This window comes from Poecilia mexicana, unplaced genomic scaffold, assembly GCF_051168715.1.
Source record: "Poecilia mexicana isolate PSO_F unplaced genomic scaffold, ASM5116871v1 scaffold_1, whole genome shotgun sequence".
Classification (NCBI taxonomy): domain Eukaryota; kingdom Metazoa; phylum Chordata; class Actinopteri; order Cyprinodontiformes; family Poeciliidae; genus Poecilia; species Poecilia mexicana.
Window position 1 is genome coordinate 21,919,585 of NW_028263370.1, and position 25,520 is coordinate 21,945,104.

At 38.3% G+C, this 25,520-nt stretch overlaps 1 protein-coding gene across 2 annotated transcripts in view; it reads right to left on the reverse strand.

Annotated features, from left to right (window-relative positions):
* The window catches only part of herc3 (HECT and RLD domain containing E3 ubiquitin protein ligase 3), a 34,154-nt gene that overhangs the window by 4,785 nt on the left and 3,849 nt on the right, over positions 1-25,520 (reverse strand). Inside the window, exons 3-23 of one of the 2 annotated variants that reach the window (XM_015005052.2) lie at positions 24,598-24,757; positions 23,461-23,537; positions 21,829-22,050; positions 21,581-21,672; positions 21,125-21,255; positions 16,843-16,994; positions 16,121-16,194; positions 14,638-14,762; positions 13,740-13,799; positions 10,929-11,040; positions 9,672-9,861; positions 9,371-9,534; positions 8,743-8,856; positions 8,620-8,643; positions 8,446-8,544; positions 7,778-7,948; positions 6,336-6,479; positions 4,639-4,805; positions 2,828-2,894; positions 2,214-2,296; positions 347-530 (exon numbers count right to left, since the gene is read on the reverse strand). In XM_015005052.2, the coding sequence (XP_014860538.2) occupies positions 347-530; positions 2,214-2,296; positions 2,828-2,894; positions 4,639-4,805; positions 6,336-6,479; positions 7,778-7,948; positions 8,446-8,544; positions 8,620-8,643; positions 8,743-8,856; positions 9,371-9,534; positions 9,672-9,861; positions 10,929-11,040; positions 13,740-13,799; positions 14,638-14,762; positions 16,121-16,194; positions 16,843-16,994; positions 21,125-21,255; positions 21,581-21,672; positions 21,829-22,050; positions 23,461-23,537; positions 24,598-24,757 (2,612 nt within the window). Of the gene's footprint in view, positions 1-346; positions 531-2,213; positions 2,297-2,827; positions 2,895-4,638; positions 4,806-6,335; positions 6,480-7,777; positions 7,949-8,445; positions 8,548-8,619; positions 8,644-8,742; positions 8,857-9,370; positions 9,535-9,671; positions 9,862-10,928; positions 11,041-13,739; positions 13,800-14,637; positions 14,763-16,120; positions 16,195-16,842; positions 16,995-21,124; positions 21,256-21,580; positions 21,673-21,828; positions 22,051-23,460; positions 23,538-24,597; positions 24,758-25,520 lie in introns of both variants that reach the window. The other variant, XM_015005050.2, reaches the window with a different exon arrangement.

Here is a 25,520-nt window from a genome sequence, read left to right on the forward strand (position 1 = left end):
ATCTCTATTAATTTTATATATCGTACATACATATACGATTTATCGCGCTGTGTTGAAAGTAAATCTAACGGTAGTCATCGTCGGTGGGGGCGGGATCTTATGCACATGACGTCAAGTTGCTACGCATCTACAGCCATTAGAAATACTTTTTCTAGTTGCTTTAATTAAAAAAATGCTAGAATTCACCCATAAAATGCTCCAATGTAAATCAAATGACAATAACTTATTGAAGTGAATCACTTCCACCTGTATCTAAAGCCAAACTAGGTTTTACTTCTAATTTTAAATGATGAATGTGGGTCAGACAGGAACCGGACGGTAGACGTGTCCAGGCCGTCTGACTGACCTTTTCCATCTCCTCCCAGTTGTAATTGTTGTTCCCGACCACCATGGCCATCAGCTCAGAGGGCTGGAACAGCGACAGGATCTCCCCTCCGCACACTTTCAGGAAGCCGGCGGAGAAGGCCGAGTACTGTTCGCTCACCGAGTCGGAGAACACGTAGCGCAGGTAGGCCTCCACAAACTCCTTCCTGAAACACAATCAGGGCGAGTCTGAAACACCTGCGTCCTCAAACATCAGCTTCACAGGAGCCGTAAACACTCGGTTCCTGTCACTGTGTCTGATTGTTCATATTGTCTCCATAGTTTTCTACAGAAGAACACGAGTTCATTAATAATAAGCTCAAGGTGGATCTGTTTACATCTGAGTGACGTTCTTTAAGCAGATTAAATCTGTAATCTGTTAGGCTGAAACACTGCAGTAAATTCAATGTGACTCTCTAAACTCGAGTCGCAGAACCGCAGAGTAAAAGGGCCAGACTAAGATTAGGAGAATTAGCAGACTAAGGATGCAAAATTAGCAGAAGTCATAAAATTATAAGAAAAAAAGTTGTTTTAATGAAAAAAAACTTTGAGTCACTAAGATCTGACACAACCAGTTCTCAGTATTACCACTTTATTTTGGTAAGGACATAAATACGGTGGTTTGATTCTTCTAAATAGTCACAGTCCTTTGAAAGTTCTAATACCAATAAAAATTTGATGACTGTTGTCACATTATTTCAACTTTATTTTTGTATTATTTTGATTCTATTCTTGAAATATTGCAACTATTCTCACAATATGACTTCGTCCTTGTATTATTGCAACTATCTCGTATTATAACCAATATTCTCACATTATAACCATATTTTCACATTATTTTGACTCTATTGTGGTTTTATTCATTACAACTTCTCTCGCATTGTTTCAACTCGCATTATTACGACAATCTTGTACTATTATGACTAGTCTTGTAATAATATTCTCGTATTTTTACGTCAATTCTTGTAATTTCAAAAACCATCATTCTAAGTCTGGCCATTGTGAAACTAGCAGCAGTTTGAGTAGAAATGATAGAGAGAAGTGGACCTTTCACTTCTGAATGACGTAAAAGTAAATAAAATAAAGTTTTGGAGTGGCCTAGCCAAAGTCCGATACTGTACTCACTCATACTGAATATGGGGCAATTATTTTTCACACAGACAATCCAGGTTGGTTTGGATAGTTTTTATCTTATAATAAATTAAATATTTTAGAAGTTCTTTATGTATTTACTGAGTTTAATTTTCTCCAAAAGTAAAACTAGTTTTATCAGAAACATTTAAATCTGTGAAAAAAAAGCATAAATAGAAGAAATCGACATTTTTTACAGCGCTGTTCCTTCATAAACCCGAAAAGCTCAAGTTAACATCTCCTCCTGTCCAAACTAATAGAAAACTCTCTCACAAAGACTCAGGGATATTTTTGAAGATGTCACAGTGACCGTAACGTTCGACTCAATTGTTCCCGAGTTTCTCACTCAGCAGCTTCACATCATAGGAGAAAATGTCACTGTGACCCATCAGAGACGAAAAAGTTATGTTTTTATATCTGCATCGAAGATAACTTTAAAAAAATGTTCTCAAGCATATGAAACAGATTTTCTTATTTAAAAAGAAAATAAGTCAGTTGAATTGAAAAATGACTCAGTTGAATTCATAACTAAAAATTATAAGTTATCTTTTTTTCTAAATGTTAGGTAATGTTTGTGGCTCTGGCTGGACTAAAAACAAAAAGCTATTTCTGACAACTGAAAGCAAAAGAACGCAGGTTCCAGATGGACCATATGGACTGTTCAGACTAAAATATTCATATTTATTTCTTAATACAGCTCTCAGTTAGAGTTGTCCAACCTGTTGTTTTTGTCCACAGCGATGCTCTCTCCTCCAGGAATCAGCTCCTTAATTTCTGTCATCCCGTAGTTTTCCCTGGTGATCTGTGATGGAAAACAACACTGATTCATCATCAATGAATTTGAGAATACTCTGACCTACACAGAACCCATACAGTGATTTTGAGGTAGAATGTAATCAGAAAACAAAAGGGAGGTAATGATCGATCCCTGAGGAACACCACAACTAAGTTAAGCTACCAAGACTGTCAACAATTATCTGTTTCAGCAGCAACAAACCCAAACATGTCTGCTACACCTCCAACCACAGAACTGAATCAGTCATCACAAAAAAAGAAGGTAATTCCCTTGTCTAAAAAAATCTTAAAGCTGCATAAATGCATGCCTAGACACATAAATACGTAAAATACATGTATTAAGTGCCTACTTCTTTCACTAAAGTATTTTGTTGTGTAAATGTAGCATGTTTGTCACATTTTAATAGAAAACCTACAAATTGACTGTTGCAAAATCAAAGACAACTGCATTTTACACAACGGGGAGAAATAAAAAAAAACATAATTATTCTTTATCCGATACTAAAAACAGCTAAAACATCTATGAGAAGTTACATACAGCAAAGTTAAGAAGAAACGTCTCTTCTACATCTCCTCCTTCATAGTCTAGAAGTTGCTGAAGACTCCTGGAAAACAGAAAAAATGGTTATTAAGGACAAACAAAGAAAACAAACACAGTTCATGAAACATATAAATAACAATTCAACATGCAGCGGATTATAACCAACAATAGCAAACAGGATATAACGCAGAGGGAGTCTGCTCTTTAGTTTTCCTGCGAGCAACACGTAGGAGATTTATTTCCAACACACAGGAAACACGGAAAGAGGTCAAACAGTCTGACGACAAAGAGGCTAATTAGCGAAATGGGACGGATGTTTATTCCTACTGAGATGAGGTCATCATGAGCAGGAACTGCAGCCGCATTGATTCTGCAGCATTTCAACCATCTACGGCGTTTCTGTGGCGCTGGAAGCTGTGCAGGCCTTCTCCACGCAGATAACGTCAAAATCAATAGTTATATGAGGAGAATTACGCTCCGCAGAAACACAGATCCTCCCAGAGCAACATCCACTTTACTTTAATATTAATAAAGAAATGAATGTACGCATCTGTAACGGTTTTAGTTTAACAATATGTGAAGTTTGTCAAAATGTATTTTTTCTTTGAATTTATTTTGTTTAGTCAAGAAGTTGTTTTATTGGTGTATTAAGTTCTGCTAAGCTGCGCTTGACGGTTGGCGGTTACCATAGCAACCAGTAACTGTCAGCTCCTCCCTCTTTTTGCCGTTTGTAACTGTAGTATGTGTTGGGATCAGCTCTGTTTTTCTTCACAAGTATTATATTTAACATACATGTTAGATAAATTTAATCACATACAGAGCATCGTGAAATTTTGTAATGTTTTGTTTATATCTGGTTTTAATATTGTGCATTTTAGCTATGTTTAATTTTACAACTCTTACCTGCTGCTAACTGCTGCTAACTGCTGCCAACTACTGCTAACTACTCCTAACTGCTGCCAACTACTGCCAACTACTGCTAACTACTCCTAACTACAGCTAACTGCAGCTAACTGCTGCCAACTACTCCTAACTGCAGCTAACTGCTCAGTGGAGCCACTGCTCGGTAGTTGTTTAGGGTTACTTTTTGTATTTCATTTAATATATGGGGCAGAAGAAACTGAGTGTGTCTGTCGTCAAATCAACTTACTGGTACTGAGACGTAGAAGTTTTACACAACAAGCCGGGGCTGTTAAACCATTTTCATTTGCATTATGAAGATCAAGTTCTCAAAGAGCTGATTGTTCCAGAATATATTGATTGAACCTATGAAATTGTTAAAATATTAATTAAGTACTTCGTAAAATAAAATAACATTGAGAAAATTCTCACACTGATCAGTTTGCAGTTGTTTTTGTTATTTTTTGCAATAAAAATCACAGAATTTTTGGTGCTAACTTAGAAATATTTGCATTTATGGATAAAAGTAAGTGTAACTTTTTGATACTCGCCATGGAGTAGCGATATGAAACACTGACTCTTCTAGGTAGGAGTTAGCATCACTTAAACCAGATGTTTTTGATCATTTTTGTGGGAAATTTGCAGTGAATTCACAATAATAAATTAGAGCAAAGAATTGTGGATATCTCTGGATTTTGTGTAAATGTTCAAATCAGACAAAAACAGCAAAAAGATAAAAACTGCTCTAATATTTAACCACAGATCTGTTATCTGACAGGCTTTATTCATGCGTTTCTGTGGAGTCTAGACGGCCACATTTGGCCCCCGGGCCTCGAGTTTTACACACGTAACAAACCGTTTACCGTGGAAGTTGTGTCTCGGTTTGAAGCATAAAAAGTGGAGCGAACCTGGCTTCTGTCGGCGAGAGCTCTTTGAAATCGTCCAGTGAAGGCGACACGTCCAGCAGCTTCTTGTAGAGCGCCAGAGGAAAGTGCAGATCCACCACAGTGGAGTTATAGATGGCCAGACCGCAGACGATCCCGATCAGATGAAACCAGTTCTGCTCCACAAAACACTGGGAATGCAAACACATTTACACAATACTGAACCTCACTGACAAACAAAACATCTGGAAACTTCTTCTTTGTCCAATTATCAGATTTGAAATGTTTTTCTTTTTCCATGTTTCTGTCTGAACCGGGCAGAACTGATTTAAATTTAAATCAGTTAGTTGGAGTGTGCATTTATCATATTGTTTATCACTTATGGTAATAAATTTCTTCTGATAATAACTTGGATTTAAAGTTGTCATAATAAATTCCTGTTAAAAAACAAAAAAACAGCTGTCCATGTTGTCAGGATTGTTAGTTATTATGCTTCCCATCGTTTGTTCAATGAAAGCATAAAAAAAATTAAAATATGATTCAATGTTAGGTTGGGATATATGAGCTTAAAAGTTTTGTTACGTTATTTTGTGGTACTATTGTGATAAAATTCAAAAGTGACGATATGAACTATTTATTGCTCCTATTTTAGGTAACCGTACGGCTGTTACTGCGTGTCACAGCAACTACAAACGCAAATTCTGCCTTTGAGAAACATTCCCACTTTTAATACGTTTTTTTAGGAAACCAGACACATAAAGCAGTTCCCTCATGGAGGCGCTTGTTTTGTAAACCTGAACGTTTCCACAGATCACTTCAAATAAACGTCTGCCTGCTTCAAGGTTGTCATAGTGAACTAAAACAGGCAAAATAATGAAAACTGAAATTCAGAAAACATTTCTGTTAACTGAAATAAATAAAAACGGTAATTAATGGGGGGAAAACTATAACTAACTGGAACTACACTGTGTGTTTATAAACTTAATTAAGACATACTAAAATTATAAGACATAATATCCTTCAATTTTGTGTTTATGAATCCATTTATTAGCCTTTTGATCTGATGTGAAAATGATTTTTCTTCCCCACCTCAGCTGTGGGTAAAATCTGGCACTTCTTTCTCCTAATGGTGGCAAAATGGCAACAGCAAAAGTTTGGAGAAAACCCCACAGTCAGCTGATTATTCAACAATAACTGAAACATTGTTTTTATTGCATTTTCTGTACAGTATTCACTACCTAATCAATGTGTACATATTCACAATACTTTGACATTTTTGAATTCTGCACCTAAAAATTAACCAAAAAATGAAATAAAACTAAGATTACTACTATAACTAAACAAAATAAACAATATTTGATTAATAATAACTGAGAAAACTAGCAAGCACACTCTAAAAACTAACTGAAAGACAAAATGAAATAAAACTACAATGGAAACCTACAACTATTATAACTCTGGCATGTATGAATCCTGTAGATCAATTCAAGGATCAACAAAAGTTTAAAGCTGCCCAACAAAAAGTTTAAAACCAATTCAACTTTATTCTGTCCACTAGATCCACCTGTAACGCCTTGTTGTAACGGGATAATTAAAACATGAATTATAGCAGAAAAGGCGGCGAGCGACTAACCCAGACAGCCACGGTAAACCCTCTGCTGTCATTTCAATCTAAAGTCCAGTGTTTGGATTTGTGTAAAATCAGGTTGATTCCTGCTTACTTTGTCAGAGAACCACAGCAGGTTGGAGTCTTTATAATGGGTAAACATCCCATAAACAGGATCCAGAAGCTCCTTTAGCAGCAGCAGGAAGAACTCTTTAGTTACGCCGCCCGCGTCTACGGCTTCCTCACCGTCAAAGATCACCTGCAGGGAGCAGATGATGAAAGAGAGTCCATGTAAAAAGGGTTCCTACACACCTTCTGTGTCTTCAATTTTCTGTTTTCTCTCTAAACAAGGACAGCTTTAGAAATTTGGAACATTGTGAAAAAGTTTAGTTTTTGTCTCTGCAGGAAATGAACTTTCTATAGATTCGTTAGAGTGAAATATTTCAAGGGTTTATTTCTTGCAATTGTTTTAAAACATGATTTTTATTTTCCTTTGTTACATAATACAGGACAAAAAAAGAGCATGCATATAGAAAAGGAACAGAACCGTGACAGGTGACTTTTTAATACAATTTTAAGGTGTTTAGTTCTTATAAAGGTTTCTAAATAATGTCCATTTTTCTTGCAGTTTTTCACCTTTTGATTGCTGTTGTCTTAAAATACATGTAAAACAATTTTAGTAATTGATTATTCTGACGATTAATTAAGTGACGGGGAAAAAATTGGTTCACTGTGCAGATTTTTCATTGAATCACTGAAGCTTCATTTATACAACACCTAAAATACACGAGAAATGCAAATAAACAAATAATTCAGTTCCTTTTTCAATGAATGCCAAAAAAAACATCTAATATCAATTTATTTTTCTTTTATAGAATTTGAATTTGGTGAAGCTAAAAACGCCACCTGGGTAGAAAATATTCACAGCAATAGAAGAAGTGTTTTTATTTGCCTGAAATGCAAAATGTGCAGGTTCTTTTGAACAGTTGCGGCGTAATTAATGCTCTGAGTATGTTGAACTTTCAGTCATTTGCCTGTTTTAGTCTGTATACTCCATTTAACAATTTATAAAATACTTAATTAGCTAACGATTACTTCAGTAATTGATTGTTTCCGCCCAACTTACAGATAATGAAAACGCAAAATTAAGTGTCTCAGAAGATTAAAACATACTAAAAAGGCTGTAGTAAATTCACAGAAAGTTGAGTGGAAGGAAAAAGTGTCATAGGAAAACATGCACTAAGAACAGGGATAACCGAAGCCTTGAGAGAAATTCTGTTAAGAATTTAAAATTGTCATGAATCTGTATGAGTTTCAGTTTCTGAAATGAAATGACAAAAAATACTGGACTTTTCCATGATATTCCAATTTCTGAAGCTTTACTTGTACTTTGGGAAAACACAGAATTAAATAAGGAATGATCAAAATGAAGACTGGATGGACTGGAAGCAACTTTTAACAATCAAGTGTTGAACAAAGTCTGCAAAACCGAACATTTTCCAAACTTATTCCCCTATTTTGACACGACTGAGATGCAGGAATCAGGGATCTGCTCACCTTGAGGGGCTTCTTGAGATCCACATCAGAGTACATGGTGAGCTCCCGCAGAGTGTCACTGACTAAATGGTTCCTGCGCACATGCAGCACCAGATATGGGTTCCTAGCGAGGTGGGGCTCCAGCGTGAGCAGCATGAAGACGTTGTGCAGGTTTGCACCGCTGACGGCCATCTTGGCAACAAAAGAGATGAACATTAGATTGAAAAATAGACCTGCACTAAAGTCTGAAGTTGTTTTTTTTTTCTCTCATTTAATTTCAAAGCAGATTAAGATTTTTTTTCTCCTAACTAATTTTATACAAACCTGTAAAGTGTGACTATGAAAGCTGAGTTATGGCTGCGGTTTCAGAGGTATGCAGTGAAACTGATGTGAGTGCATGTATATTTGTGAACAAAGAACAGCATGTGGTGTGTGTGCGTTTACATCTCAAACTCGCTCAGTGTGTGTTCAGGCAACGTTTGGCCCATGGATGAAGTATTGTCAGTAATCTCTTCCAGTAACATTAAATTATCTTATGTAGTTGTATTTCCAAATTCCTGTCAACGTTTAAGATTTAACTCGAAACCACGTACTGCCCCAGCAGCAAGTTTTCTGGGGAAAAACCCGTCATAAAAAAGTCGGATTATTTGGTGGTTGAAAACTTTTGCACAGACTTAAGAGGCTCCTACCTGCATTTGCAGCTCAGCATCTGTTTGCAGCATTGTCGTCTTGGCTTGGGCGTTCAGGATGAACGGGAAGGCACAGAGGTTCACTGAGGGAAAGTCGTTCTGCTGGGATCGCAACACTCAGCGTTACAAACCCAACATGAACATTTAAGGCTTTAATGCTCAAAATCAAAATACCTGTGAGGGGGAGGAGCCCATTTTCTAGGAATCAGAATAAAACGGGACAGAAAAATGTCAGGATTATGAATGCCTTGCAAATAATTGTCATCAAACAACAGAGAAATGCGACGCTGCGCTCACAATGTCAGCTTTAGTCAGAAACCATTTGAGGTAGTCCTCCTGGATGTCCACCAGGCTGCTGATGTCTGGGATGTAAAAGCGGCTGTACTCCACGTGATTCGCCCTTAAGTTTACCTGGCAACACAAAGCAGGTCTGCGCCTCAGAGGGGTAAAACATTTCATCCTCACAAGGACAATAAATCAACAACTATATACAATCGCAAAAGACATGTGATCAATATCAATAGACAGAAGACAGAATATTCAATAATCTAATATACTTTTAGATGATCATATTGTATTATGACTTTGTTACCAGATAATGCAATTTTTCATTACAATCTCCTCTTTTGACTGTAAGAAAATATGTAACATTTTATATTAATCACATCAAATTTTATCTTATTCAAATATTTGTTATGGTTTGCAGCAGTTCCTTTGGGTTTTTCCATGTCAGAAACTTTTCCATTTGTTGTTAGAAACGTTAACTTAAGAAGGCAGCCAGATGAATCTGACTGGCAGAGTTTGAGCATCAGAAACAATATTTTAATCAAATATTTTAACATATTTATATTCTTTAAATGAAAAACAGAACACATAAATTTTTGATGGAAAATTTAAATGTTTTCCCTCTTCAGCCGATGCGTACCTTGTGGAGTTTCTCCAGCAGCTGCAGCGTGGCCAGGAAGTAGTTATCGTAGAAGACTGGCACCAGGATCGTCTTGCCGCCTGTCAGCATGAACACAACGATGCGTTTGTACATGTCGACCATTCTGGTGAAGAAGCTGCCGTCCATGAAGCACCACCAGTTATCTACGGGAAGAAAAGACGACCAAAAAACAGGAACACACTTCAGCTTTGCCCGTTAAAGCCGTTCAAGCGACTTCACAGATTACCCTAAAAGAAATTTGGGATTATTTGGTCGCAGTGTGTGCATGGAAATATGATACCCAATACTTTGCTGGGGTTGGCGTCTAGCCGAAGAATAGCCATCGCCAGGGGAATAGTGAGGCGGATGTAGTTCTTGGAGTCCTGCAGGGCGGGGTACTCGGACAAGATGAGGTAGATCCTCATGGCCTCAACGTCCGGCGGCGAACGCGGCAGCTGGGGGATCAGCAGGCTCTCAAAACTCTTGGAGGCCTAAAAAAACACATTTATTACTTTCAATTTATAAATCAGACTTTAAAAAAGCTGCAGAGGGAACAGGAAACACTTTTAAGGCAGCAGGACTTTAAAGGTTCTGGACTTTTGCCTCGGTCTTACCACTGATTGCAAAGTCATCTTAACGTCATTCAAACAATCCCCAACCTACAATTACTAAACCATAAACAGCGGTGATGAGTCAGAGCTGCCGTTTCGTTTTTAAGAGCGGCGGCAGAACTTGATGTACTTCCAAAAACAAACTCTAATACACATGCAGAGGAACCGCTGTCCTGGGAATGATGCGTTACATGGAAATGGTTCTTCAAACAGGAAAACCTCCAGAAATCACTGAAACACTAATGATGCTCAAGCTTCGTAGCAGCTGAAACAATTAATCAGATCAACTAATTATTGAAATAATCTTCAACTTGTCAAGTACTTGATTAATTGTTAACTGGAGTGTACAGACTCTAAAAAAGGCAAATTACTGAAACAACATATTCAGAGCAGTAAAAAAGTCAAAACTGTACAAATAAATGTACATTTTGCATATAAGATCAACTTAAATGTAAACTTTAATAGACAAATAAATTACTGAAAGTCATTAAATCATTCAAATGCAAACTTATAATAGCCGGTGCAGATAATTAATTAAATGTGTATTTAATTATTTCATGATTCCTGAAGTGAATAATTTTATCTGAAAACTCACCAATGAAAGTCGAACATTCAGCTAAACATTTATTTATTTTACTGTACATTTAATTCATAATTGAATTATGTATTTAGGTAATTTTGTTCCTTTTGGTCCTCCATAAGATTTAGACAGTTAAAGGACAATTTTTCTGGATATTTCCTTGTTTAGGGAATTATTTTCTTGTAAATAAGTCGACTTTTTAATTAAAATTCTGCTTTTATACAAACCAAACAAGCTCAATGACAGACATAGGAGATTGATGGTGATTGATGGTGACATCATCACCAGATAACCAAACTGAGATCAATGAGATCCAACAGAAACAGTTTTAATTCAGTCAATCATTTAATGATTTGTGATTTATTGCCTGTTCCAGGAGTCCAGAAAAGGCCGGTTTGCTGAGAACCTCGAACAGCGTTCTGACCGAGTTCAGATCGATACCCGGGATCTTTGGGTTGGTCTTGAAGTGAGTGTCATCACTGAGAAGACAAAAACATAAACGTAAATAACCAATACCACTGTAATTCAGAAGCAATTTTCCAAGAAAAGAAAAACAAAAAGCTGCAGAAATTATAAACAAAAGGATGTAATTTAATATATTTGTCACCTGAGAGTTAAGTTCACTAAATATTATTGTAGTTAGGTTTTTAAATTTTTAATAAGTACAATAAAATAAAAAACAACCAAAACTTTCTATTTGACAGTGGAGATGCTGTTTACAGCAAAACCTTCTAAACGCTTTCAGAGTGAAGGTTGAATTTATCCTCAACACATCAGACGTCATCCTGTTGAGACCAAACACAAAGCAGCAGCAAACCGAGTCGGACCATCGACTTAACGACTCTCTCTGTTTAACCAGGAAACACCAGCAGGTCAGGCTGCCAAACGCCACAAAAAGGATGATTTTCTCCACAACGTCACTCTAATGACGTAACTTACAACGTATCGGGGCCACTGTAGAAAGAAAAAAATACGCAGGATTAAATTTCTGCCAAAATACTGAGAAATTTTGATATTAATCTATGAAATTTTCTAGAAAAAACTTGGAAATTTCTGAGTTTTAATGTAAAAAAAATTCCACTTTTGAAACTCCAAGGTTTTTCTTGAACATTTCTGAGATTAATCTAAAAAATTCAGACTTTTCAAGCTCAGAAATTTCCACCTTTTTTTTAAGAAAAGTTCTGAGATTAACCTCAAATGTTTGAGTTTCTTTTCATGCGATTTTTTTTACTTTTGCAGCTCAGAAACTTTCTGGTTTTTTCTAGAAAATTTCTGAGATTGATCTCAAAATTTCTGGGTTTGCTCTTGCAAATTTTCCAATTTTGAACTCAGAAATTTCCACGTTTTTTCTAAAAATAAATTCTCAGATTAATCTCTAAATTTCTAAAGTTTTTGGCGTAAATTTACTCCCTTTTTTCTAAGTACAATGGCCTTAATAAACCATCACAGTAACATGACTTTTTTTTAATAAGGAGTGAAATAAAAGGGCAAGGTGAAAAACTGGGCAAACTCTTAGCCAATAAATGAACAGCTTTAAAGCAAATTCAGGGTAAAACTAATACAATAATAAAAAGGCTGAAGGGTTTCACTTAGACAGTGCTATTTGAAGCTCAACTCTTATTTTGATTTTCCAGAACTTTGCAAATAACCTTCAGAAAGCTGAGTGATGTACCAACTACCAAAGACAGAGTAATAATAATAAAATTATTAAAGAATAATTAAGCGTAGACGAGCCGGAGGTGTGAATCAACCAGCTGGAGTCCATCTTTTATAAACCAGCTGTGAGTCAGCAGAGAAACCAGACCCGTAATCCCTGCAGAGTACTGTTGGCCTCATGAACCCGCAGCGGTCTGCTTTCCACCCTGCTGACCTCCTGGGCTCTTTCCCAGGACTTGATAAGTAAACTGCTGATAAGTCGGCCTTACAGAACCATGACCTCCACTCAGGTTCACCGAGGAGGAGGAGCACAAATCGTCCTCGATCCAAACCAGATAACATCTTTCCCCGACTACATTCTCACTTTTCCTTTGCTGAATAAGGTTCTGTAAGATGAGTAAAAGTATGCAGGGTTCAGTCCAATGTACAGCTGTTTTGTTTACACATAATAAGAAGACGTGCATTGACCCCAGTGACCTGACGGGAAGCAGAATGTAGCGTTTCAGGTTCTAATTTAGTTTGCAACACAGAAACATACAGGACAAATAACTCCCACACCTAAGGGTGACGTAGAGACCAATAATCCTAAAAGTCATGGTTTGAGAATGTGGGACTTGTGCACAAAGAGAACATAAAAACTCGAGATTCGAACCCAAAACCTTCTTGTCTTTCTCAATAAACAATAAATCAATTAATCGCATTTAAAACAAGCTCGGTTTATCGTTTTGCTCTTTTCTCTCTTTCTACCAAAAACTGGATGATAAAATCTTCGATCTGTTGTTTTGGTCTCAAATAGATTTTTTTTAATATAAAATTTTGCTTGCACAGCAAGTCTGTAACTTTGGGACAATTTATCATCAGTGCCACCAATCGAAATCCAACTTGGTGAGATTCTTCACCAAGTGTATTTGTAAGGAAACACAGCTCTATCCATGTTAAAGTAATAATGTAGTTTTTATTTATCAGTTTAAAAGGACTTTACATTAGTAAACAAGTGGAATGCACCTCCTAAAAACATAACGGACTTTAATTAGGACACTTAGAAACGAGCAAAGTGAGTAAAGCGGTGCAGAACTGTAGGGAAGATTAATCTAAAAGCTATTTTTATACAAACAAAGAAACAGCAACAAAACTAATCTGTCTGTTTAATATAAGATAAAACAACTTGAATTTGGAATAAATACTTTGTGCGTTTTATGTTTCCGCAGTGAAAACGGCCATGTTTGTCAGTAACTTGTAATTCTTCCAACATGGACAAGAAACTGGATGAAACACCTCAGCAGAAAAACTTTAAACTGCCAATAAAAGTATTTACTTTTTAATTTGTCTGATGTAGAACCGTTGAGTTTTACATAAATAACAGAATTTAACTCTAATCTAATCTCTTCTTGCTGTTCAAGAGGCTGCAAGAACCCTGAGATTATAAAGATATTCAGACGTTTCATATGCAGTAAAGTGAAGCGAGTGTTTGTCCTTTATAAAAGGTGGTAAACTGAGTCGCCTTGTTCCGGATAAAGTTTACCTTTGGTCCAGGAAGCTGGCGTTCCAACAGGCCGTCGAGGAGAGCTGGATCACAATGTCACTGCAGACACAGACAAATACGCTTCTTTAAATGATGACTACAAAAAAAACAAACATTTTATCAAATCACAAATAAAATGTTTATTTTTTTATAAGGAGATCTGCAACTTTTACAACCTAAAGATTAGCTTTTACTCTCAGCCCGTCCAAAAACAACTCGCTTAGAGTCGCAAAAGTCAAACAACTTTTTGGAAAAAAAATTTAAAAAAAGAAAAGAGAGCCTCTAATTTCAGATAAATGTCTACTATCTGACATTTGTTGTCATTTTTAAAGAACCACCATTTATTTCTATTTTTAGGATTTAAAATAAAGAAGAATATAACATTTAGCAAAAAGAAAATAGCAGGAGTAAACTGACTAAAAGCACTGCAGTTTTAACTGAAACTGCTTTTGATAGTCATGCTTTTATTATTTTATGCCTTGATGCTTTTAAAACTGAAATCTATTCCTCTAGATGAATTCAAATGTTGATGCTTGTAAACGGTGCTGCTATACTGACAAAGACTGTAGAGCTCAACAAGTTTTTCATTTTAAATCTAGTTACAGATTATTATTTCTGTGGGATGGAAAGTTATGTAAAAAATAAAAATTAAAAAAACCACAACCAACATAAACACATGAAAAACAGATCTGAAAGCGTATTGTTTGCACTTTACATCCTTCTTTGTGGAAACTGAATGAAAATATTGCAGGAATAAACTTAAAAAATGTTAAACATGCCTTTGTTATTAAATAAATTAAAACATTAGTTGGCTGCACTTGTGGCTCCGCGGGCTGAAGTTTTTGTTATCAACTTTTAAGGATTTTTCAAGCAGTTGGCCGTTCATGTTCCCACTTACTTTGCCACAGCAGAGTCTGTGTTGTACATCATTTTTAATCTCCATGAGTTTAACTGTTCGTAGTTGATCGGGGCGAGGCTTTTACTGACATTAACCACTCTGAAGTCCTCTGTGGCAGCAGAACTCTGCCGAGAACAAGAAGAAAAACCGTATTAAACACAAAAAAAAGGGAAACGGGAACCTGATGCGCTCCAAACACGTAACATTGAAAATTTCTGATCATTTTTTCAGCGAATGTAGTGCAAAGTTCATGCAAATGAGAAAGTTAAAGCATAGACACTACTGCCCCCTTGTGGTGAAACACTGAACATAATAATGTTCACTGGGGAAAAGCTGACCCACTCCTGTCTGAAAAGATTAAATAGGATGCATCTAAACTTGGTTATAGAAACATAATGAAATATTTCAGGACCAACATCCCTTTTTTCAATGTTTTTGAGAGCTCTCAAGAAATGTATTATCTGCACTATCATGTTTATACATAATGATGTGAAATATTTATGGCCTTAAATACAAACAGAAACCAGACTGTTTTGTCTACAAAGAAAAATAAAGTAGTTACCAACAAACTGGTAAAACAGTATGCTGTAAGTTCATCATTTATTAAATTGTGTGAGTAAATAAACAAAATAAACTGAAAGTGTTCTGCTTTAGTTGTTTTTTTTTATGTCTGCCAGTATCTGCAGATTATTTTATTAAATCAAATTAATAACCAGCCAAATTTCTCCTATGCGTGATTTTACCCAGAATAATTAGTTAAAAAGATTTTTTTTTCTGGGTGTCAAAGGCAAATGAATAAGAATGTGTTTCACTGAAGATTCTGCTTGGCTGTATATCCCCGTCTGAACTTCATCCACCAAATACATGGAACTGAAGTAACTTTTTAGGCCCACTAACCCAGTTGTTGTGAGAAAACTAGTAATAGACAGGCCTTGCTGTAAATCACAAAGAGTAAAACATTAATTGATTATTTGTAGAAAACGTCACTGTTATGTTATGCACGGCACAGTAATGCAAAATATTCTATTATATTATATTATATTATATTATATTATATTATATTATATTATATTATATTATATTATATTATATTATATTATATTATATTCTTTGGACACAATTGTTGAGGGAAAGCTTGGTTCTGACGCCTGAATAAAAATAAGCTAGAGCTGAAATTCAAACATTTCCTTTTTCTGAATGAGAATATTTATCACAAAAGATCATTTGCGCTTTTAAACGCCTGGATAGGATACCGGACTGCTGGATCTCCAACCGTCTGTTCTCAGATATTTCTTCTGACTTTCTCATCCTCACTGGACAAACTGCGATTTATATCTTAGTCTTTTGAGCAACAAGAAGTATGAACATCATGAAACATGCCTTTTATGTTACACAGGACTGAACCAACTCAGAGTATCAATAATTACAGATATAAGAGTTTTTTTTTTTGAAGAAATAAGTTTTAGGAGAAATGAGATCTTACCTGTTCGTTGGAGTACAATAAGAAACTGTGGTCTCCTCCACATATGATTTTTATAACTGTATATTGCTTTGAATCTGATGGAAAATAGAAACAAAAGAGAAACTTAACATTTGATAAGAGTGATTCAAATTACTAAAATAAACCAAAATTAAATCTGAAGAGTTTTTTTTTTAAAGGTTTTTCCATTTTAAAAATATATTTTCTTCCAGAAATCATTCTTTGTGAACAATGTGATATTTTTGGTTCATTTCAGAGAAGTTCAAACAGACAAAGGGAGGCTTTGTTTGTGTTCTAACAATTTCCTAAAAACGACTGGCTGTTTAGCCAACAGTTTGGAAATCTGTCTTTGTAAACAACCCATATCAGAAAAGTCAAGGTGAAAGTAAATTAGAGATGTCATCGTTTCCATTCAACCTGAATGTAAAATAATAAAAAAAAAGAAACTGTTGAATTAAATGTTTTTCCAGCTACTTTAAGGACCTTCAGAAAACCTGGAGAATTATTGATAAAAACAACTTTAGAGCTTTTGTAAAACTATCTGTTTGGAAGGAAAATACACTGCAAAGAAATTAGGAACAAATCCAGACTTACAGTCTTCGCAAAAGAAAAAGAAAAGAAGTGGATTTTCCCTCCACTTTCCTCATCGCTATGGCAACCAGCACCCGAAAGTGTTCGGTGGAGCAGTTTGTCTGAGCATAGAGACAAACCTCGTGTTTTCTCACCTCTTCTCTGCAGGTTTCCAGTCAGGAAGCCGGACTTGACGGGAAACGGGCTTCTTGAATCCCCCAAGATTCCCGTGCCCAGCTGGCCGTGGCTGTTGCAGCCGAATGCATAAACCATGCTGGACGACGGGACTAAGGCCAGAGTGTGGTGCCTGGACAAAAAAATAAAAACATCAGCTTCTATATTCAGACAAAGAAAAAGAAAATCCCTTAACAGTTGAAAAGCTTTAATGGAATGCTATTAAAACCACTTCGATTACTATTACAATTTTGGCGAATATCAAAATCCAATGTTAACACATCCATACATGTAATAATAAATTACCAAGCCTGTCCCTGGCCAAAGTCACAAATAACTAGATGGAAAACTACTTGTTGTTTCTGGTCAATGTTTGTTATTATTAATTTCTGCTCTGGAATCAACAATGTTTGCTTATATGTTTGTGTATCGCAAGACATCTTTAACCAATATTAACACATCATCACATGTCTTTTTTAAATGTGCTGTCCTAAACAAAAGTAGAAATCTGTAAAAGCTTAATAAGTCATAAGGAGATAACTCACCAACTTCAAAAAAAAATCTAAAGTTTAATTTTCTTTGGCTACAGTCAGGGGCGTAGGAAGCGGGGGGGACGGGGGGGACATGTCCCCCCCAATATTGGAGAGAGCCACATTCGTCCCCCCCAATAATTTCACCGCAGTTGCGAAGAATTTTAAAATCTTCCACTCGCATGCTTTTATTTTGAAGGCGCACAACAGCGCATTCAGCAGAGCGCTTCCTGCCCCTCCCCCCTCTGAATGGCTCAGAGTAAAGGCAGCAGCAGACGAGTCAGAAACTCCGTTTGAAGGAGGTAAACGATCTGTTAGGAATGTTGCCATGAATGTCGCTCGGTTATAACATCTTGTTGTCAGTTTACTTTCATAAATAGAACTAAATCTTTTTGGTTAAGCTGTTTTAATTCTGGAATAGTCACATGTCCAATATTATTACTTTGTCTAAAAGTTAGCTACTAGCCATAATGATTTATTTAATCAGATTGAGACTGAAACAGCAGCAAAATTAGCCTTTTTATTATTTAAAGTGAGCAACACCTGATCATACTCGACCACTTAACATGTATTTTATATTATATTATATTATATTATATTATATTATATTATATTATATTATATTATAGATATTTAGAAGAACAACAGTGCTGGAATGATGTTGAAGAAAGGTGAAGAAGCTCTGGTGAGGTCTTCATTTAGTTTATTAAAATATGTATTAACTTTTTAATTTTTAAATAAACTAAACTATTTTATTATGAGAGGAGCAGGTCAGGGAAGACATTGGAGAGCCAGGTGAAGTTTCAGAATGTGAAGATATAAAAATTACATTAATTTCAATAAAACCAGAAAGGAGAACAGGTGAAGACTGATGTCAGGTTGATTTCTTTCAACGTTTCAATATTTTTTTCCATTATTTCCAAACTATAAGGGTAATGATTAGGAGACATTGACAATAAGAAAGGTGCTTGAGGAGAGGTTTAAAATAAATTTGTGAAAATTTTTGCTACACAGTAAATGAAGTTGAGATGTATAATAATGTATACATCTGAAAATTAAGTTGTTTAAATTCTCATACTGTATGAAATTTAGTTCACATTCTGACACATTCTGACACTGTACATCACTGTAGTGTCTGTTGTAAATCCATGAATCCATGCAGGAACATCAGGCTGCAGAGAGTCAGAGGGAGGCAGAGACAGAAACACATATCCATAGATATTTTAGTTAAATGTGGCTGAAAATGACAGGAGGAAAAAAAACATTTAGGCTTTTTGCCTCAGTGTTTTTTATGGTAAGTTACTGAATGCAGGGATGGAAAGTGGGACTGAGTTAACAGTGAGGAACTAAGATGTCTGTTAGATGTGAAAAAGTATAATTTTTATTTATTTTGTAGATCAAACTGTTGCACTGATGTAGAGTTGTTCAAAAAGAACAAAACTTGTTTTTAGATTTTATTTTTGTAGGTCAAACTGCTGTATTAAGTTTAAAACTGCCGAGTCCTATTTTATGAGCTGTTTTCTACTTTGGTTTTAGAAAGAAGTAAAACCAGTTAAATTACCAGTTAATTTATATCAATGCATTTTGACCAATAATCAAATGTCTTTTGACCAAGAAGATATATCAGAATCTGTTAGCCTGTGTGTGCTACCAGAGTATTTATCTTGCTAGTTGTGAGGCAAATTCTAAAGTGAGTGTTCATCCTGGAATGACGGTCATCATACTATGCATAACTTTAATCTGATTATTGGATTGCAAATAGTAACATGTTAGAATACTTGTTACTGAAACAAGGGTCAAATTAGAGTAACGCATTACTGACGTGTTGATGGCATAATTGACACTTCTGCTCAAGCTATTTACTGATCTGTCAGGTTTCCGATATGCGTCCCCCCCAATGACAGACTCGTTCCTACGCCCTTGGCTACAGTGTTCTATAGTAAAGTTTTATTGTGAGACGTCTGTTATTTTGTAATAAGGGGAAACATAGGTATCATTTGAATATTCAAAATAATTTTAAAAATCCTAAAAAAGGTTTAATTTTTTAAACCTTTTTAAAAGGTTTAAAAAGGTTTTAAGGTTTTATTTGTTTATTTATAAAACAAATAAATCTGTTTTTAAAACAAATAAAAATGGTTTTATTTTTTGTGCAGATGTACAAACGTTAATTCAGAACTGACGGTGTAAAGCCCAGCCTGGAGCCCAGCCTGGAGCCCAGCCTGAAGCCCAGCTTGGAGCCCAGCTCGGAGCCCAGTCTGGAGCCCAGCCTGGAGCCCAGCCTGGAGCCCAGCCTGGAGCCCAGCTTGGAGCCCAGCCTGGAGCCCAGCTTGGAGCCCAGCTTGGAGCCCAGCCTGGAGCCCAGCCTGGAGCCCAGCTTGGAGCCCAGCCTGAAGCCCAGCTTGGAGCCCAGCTTGGAGCCCAGCCTGGAGCCCAGCCTGGAGCCCAGCTTGGAGCCCAGCCTGGAGCCCAGCTTGGAGCCCAGCTTGGAGCCCAGCCTGGAGCCCAGCCTGGAGCCCAGCTTGGAGCCCAGCCTGGAGCCCAGCTCGGAGCCCAGCCTGGAGCCCAGCCTGGAGCCCAGCCTGGAGCCCAGCTTGGAGCCCAGCTTGGAGCCCAGCCTGGAGCCCAGCCTGGAGCCCAGCCTGGAGCCCAGCCTGGAGCCCAGCTCGGAGCCCAGCCTGGAGCCCAGCCTGGAGCCCAGCCTGGAGCCCAGCTTGGAGCCCAGCCTGGAGCCCAGCTTGGAGCCCAGCCTGGAGCCCAGCTTGGAGCCCAGCCTGGAGCCCAGCCTGGAGCCCAGCCTGGAGCCCAGCTCGGAGCCCAGCCTGGAGCCCAGTCTGGAGCCCAGCTTGGAGCCCAGCTTGGAGCCCAGCCTGGAGCCCAGCCTGGAGCCCAGCCTGGAGCCCAGCTTGGAGCCCAGCCTGGAGCCCAGCCTGGAGCCCAGCTTGGAGCCCAGCCTGGAGCCCAGCCTGGAGCCCAGCTTGGAGCCCAGCCTGGAGCCCAGCTTGGAGCCCAGCTTGGAGCACAGCCTGGAGCCCAGCCTGGAGCCCAGCTTGGAGCCCAGCTTGGAGCCCAGCCTGGAGCCCAGCTTGGAGCCCAGCCTGGAGCCCAGCTTGGAGCCCAGCCTGGAGCCCAGCCTGGAGCACAGCCTGGAGCCCAGCTTGGAGCCCAGCCTGGAGCCCAGCCTGGAGCCCAGCTTGGAGCACAGCCTGGAGCCCAGCCTGGAGCCCAGCTTGGAGCCCAGCCTGGAGCCCAGCCTGGAGCCCAGCTTGGAGCACAGCCTGGAGCCCAGCCTGGAGCCCAGCTTGGAGCCCAGCTTGGAGCCCAGCCTGGAGCCCAGCTTGGAGCCCAGCCTGGAGCCCAGCCTGGAGCCCAGCCTGGAGCCCAGCCTGGAGCCCAGCCTGGAGCCCAGCCTGGAGCCCAGCCTGAAGCCCAGCTTGGAGCCCAGCCTGGAGCCCAGCTTGGAGCCCAGCCTGGAGCCCAGCTTGGAGCCCAGCTTGGAGCCCAGCCTGTGCTCCAGTTCACAGCACCACCCAGTACTGTTGGATGATTCTAATCATTTATCAGTGTCAGATTTCTCTGTTGCGGATTTTTCTTGAGAAGGACACTGAGAAGTTTGGGAAACACATATAATGACAAAATAAGCTGAACAGCTTACAGTCTGGTTGTTGTGTCTGGTGGCAACAGATTTACATTCATAAGTGATGAAAACCCTGAAGTGGCTTTAAAGTGACAGTACCTGCCACAGGCGATCTGGGAAACCTCAGTGCCCATCAGCTCCAGGACTCGCCTCGGTAGAAGCTCATTGTTGGTGGAGCCGTGACCCAGCTGACCCCATGAGCCGTCGCCAAACGTAAATAGGCCTCCGTCCTGCCAAGAACAGAATGAACAGAAAGAACAGATTTTTTTATTGCTGTTTGATAAACACAAAGATCCTGATCTAGACTATTTAGTCAAAGTCGATTTCTGAGCTTTAAAGGTGGATGGATGAACAAACAGACAGATTGATGGGGTGATGAATGGTTGGATGAAAGGACCAATGGATGAACGATTGGAAGGACGGCCAGACGGCTGGTTTAAACAATGGGTGTCAGTGAATAAAGTCTGGGAACCAAAGTATTTCATTTTTGCCATTTCTCTTTCTTCTTTTATTTGTGAAACATTTGAGTTTCTGGACATTTGAGGGATTTTCTACCTTTGTGAGGGCCGCGGTGTGCTCATCTCCACAGCAGATATAAACGACCTTCTGTGACCTCAGAAACTTGATGTGGCATGGGACGGCTCGATCTGGAGAAACAGTAGAGTTGTGAAAAGTTAGCAGAGAGGGAAACCAAAGGAAGAGAAATCTGATTCTCCATCTTAGCTTCAGGTCCAAAAACGCTCCACTGTTTAGATCACTCTTCTCTTTTCATCAATGGCTGTTTGTAACCAGCTGATTATTACCTTGTTTGTCATTCAGTCCAAGTTGCCCTGCCCTGTTTTTGCCCCATCCAAAGACGGCTCCTGACAGGGAGAGGGCGAAACTGTGGTCTCCTCCAGCAGTTATCTGAGCCAGGGGAATCCCTGCTAGGGACTTCAGGGGATGAGGCGTCAGTTTGCTCGGCTCTCCTTTACCCAGGCCCAGCTGGCCGCTGGTGTTCTGACCCCAAGTGAACAGCTGACCATCTGATGAGGAAAACATGATTTCATCAATGTAAACATTAAGGCGGGACTTTAACGCATTCATTTTGATTAATTAATGACATGGAAAGATATAAATGTTCCAGCCGGAACGTTTTTGTTTGCGTGTTTCTGGTACTCCAGGAAATCTGACGCACAAGCGACATCTGCTAACAGCAGCGAACGACGACAAAGCCGCTTCGCTTGGCCCACTGGGAGTTCATTTCTGCTTCTAAAAACAATCTGACTGGATGCTGGAAAAGGCTATTACTGTGTTCAGGTGGTGCTAACAAGAGTTAGCCGAGTGAAGCAACTCAAGCCTAAAAGAGCATCGTTGGAAATATTATGTGTTGTTATCATTCTTACATGTGTATAGATTATTGATCTTACCATAGCATCTTATATTACTATAGATTTTAGAAGTGTTGGCCTCTCACTGCCTGTGTTAAAACTTTTGACTGCTGTGTTGAAGACTTTCTCAGACTGATAACATCCCTCCGCCTGTAGGAGAAATCGCTCCCAAGGGAAGAGACGAGATGACCTCGTGTGTGAGGAACTTGTTGAACTTGTCTGTCTATCGCTCCCTTCTCTGAAAATAAAAGACGAGCTCTAACTGAAGGTTTTCAAACGCGCGGTAGGCAGCTCGCTGGAGCGGCCCGCTGTGTCTTCTCCTGTCATGAAAGCCTGGTTTGAAAACTCACATAAGTTGTCTGTGGTTCTTTTTATGTAGGTTCATAAAATACCTACCATATGTCTTATTAAATAATTAAATGATTTAGCAGTAGAACGAGTTTTTGAATTAAAAATGCTGCTTATTTTGTCAATATAAGGCTTAGATTAAAATGTGATTAATTGCAATTAATGAATTACACAATCTGCAATAAATTCAATTAAATTTTTTTATCAAGTCCTACCAGTAGAAAACATTAAAAAAGTTAATTTATACAGTTATGGTGCAAGAAAACATATACTCTACCTTCTAGAGTATCATAAAAATAATGTAGCTTTTACTAGTTTCTAAAGTTATCATTGTCCAAAAACACCAAATACCAAACTTTTTCATTCCTGAACTTGTTCCAGCTCCCATCACATTTATGCTAAGGCCTGGGCTTGGACTAGGCCATTACCAAAATGTTAATTCTTGTCTTTTTCAGCCATTTTGTTGTGGATTTGCTGTGTTTTGACAACTTAATCTGTTTTTGCTGATATGCTGTGTTTGGTTTTCTGGTCAAATTCAAATCCCAACATTAAACCATGCCAATGGTTTAATGTCTCTCTTTGTCGATGATAACCCTCAATAATTTGGAAATTACTCTGACATTTGGGAAATGTGTTAAAATAAATTTGGGAAGGAATTTGACTACAAGCAGTAGGAATATGCAGGTTTTGCTGCTATGGAGACACATTTTTTCCCACCTCTAGAAAGTGCGATGCAGTGCTGGTTCCCACACATCACTTGGGAGATGCTGTGGTCACAAAGCCTTTTGACCAACCTGGAACAAACAAGGACAAAAATACAATTCATACCTTTTGCTTCATATCTTTTTTTAAGAGTGAGAATAAACACAGTCAGGAAAACAATGCAACACTAACAGTAGGGGTGATAAAAGATGAAATAACTCAAAACCCAAATCAATAAAAAGGGACAAATAAAACAGTAACAAATTAGAAATTTCCAAATGAAGGAGGAATTGTTCAACTCTGTAACCAGTGTTCACATTATTGTTGTTATTTGCACAGTTTTATTGTCGCTTATCAATAAAATCTCTTTTAAAGCACAAATACACTTGCAACGTTTTTTTTTTTTTAAATTATCCTACTAATTTGCACATTTCTTTGGATTGAAATGTTATTTTTAATAACTAAACAGTATTTCATGTTTAAATTTTGCCTTTTTTGTACAGTATGTGATTCTAAATTATGATTTTTATACATTTGTCTTTGTGTGGATCTACATGCTTCAATTACCTGTCACTTTTCTGCTGTTACACCAGAATGTCCCCACTAAGGGACAATGAACAGATGTTTCTGTTCTACTCTTTGTGTTCTTTACAAGACACGTTCTATGAACTTTTAGAGACACATAAAGACAGTTACAAAGTCAGTTTATAAGTCACTGAACAGTTTAGCCAGCACCATAATGCTGCTGTATCAACCTCTCAGACCACACAGGTCTTCTGGTTCTGGTTCTGCTCTGCATCCCCAGAACAAAACAAGGAGAACCAGCATTCAGCTTGTATGCAATACAAATCTAGAACAAACTTACAGAAAACTGGTCAGAGTTGGTTTTGAACCTTAATAAAAGAAACATTGACCAATCATCAAATCATTGACGGTTTTGGTGACGGCACTCATCAAAGTCTAATGTTTGTTCCTGGTTTTCTCAATCATTGGCTGAATGGGCTTTTTATGACTTTATGTTTTTATGATGGAAGGCACGATGAACTGCCATGTTGATGAAATGTTCTATAAAATAAACTTGATTGATTGAGTGATTGATTGATTTTTGTTTTGCAGAAGCTTCAGTCTGTGACCGATGTGCCACCCGGTCACCTCGGGATTCGAACGGCCGCCTCCACTGTCCCCAGGCCGAGCTGCCCGCCTTCTCCGGCTCCCCATGCGAACACCTGGCCCTGCTCGTTGATGGCCATCGAATGCGCCCGGCCACACGACACCATCGTTATCTTCTGGGTATCCAGAGCCCCAACCAGCTCTGCGGGGAGAACAGAGTCTCATCAGACTACAAGCAACCTGCCGTCACGGTCTGGGCACTACTTATATGATTACATTCTTGAATTGTGGTTTAATTTTTTGAATTCAGTAATAAAAAAAATTTAAAAAGCAAAATATTCCTAATTAGCGTTTGCCAACATTGACTTAAAATTTTATCTATCTTATCAGCTATAGTGAGAACAATAAAAATGATTTAATATTTCTTTTTTAGGTAACTGCATGGCTGTGACTGCATGACAGCCATGCAGTCACAGCAATGCAGCAGTCAGCTCCTCTGCCTTCTCCCAGCGCAATCTAGAAACAGTCAGTCAGAGCCAGGAGACGGGTCTGAGCGCTGTCAATCATGCTCATGTGCGTTACGACTAAAGCTAGCTAGCATAGCCACCAATGACAACAGATAAATGGTTTTCCTGGAACGGTAAGTTGTTTCTCCACGATTACCACGTTTAGCAACGTGTTCACCGTGTTGATTGACAGCGCTAAGACCAGCCTTCTGACTGATTTGTTGCTTTTGAATGGGAGCGGTGAATTTCTTCAGATGATCTCCTCCACCTAGCTCAGAGAGGAGGTGGAGGAGATCAATCTTTTTACAGATTATCTGTTTATATTATGATTTCACAACATGGTGACAGCGTTAACAAATATTTAAAAGATTAAGTTTTTTATAAAAGCTACATTCTGCAGCTTTAAAGAAACTCAAGAACTGTGAAATCAGCAGTCCTGTTAAACCTCTTCAGTGTAAA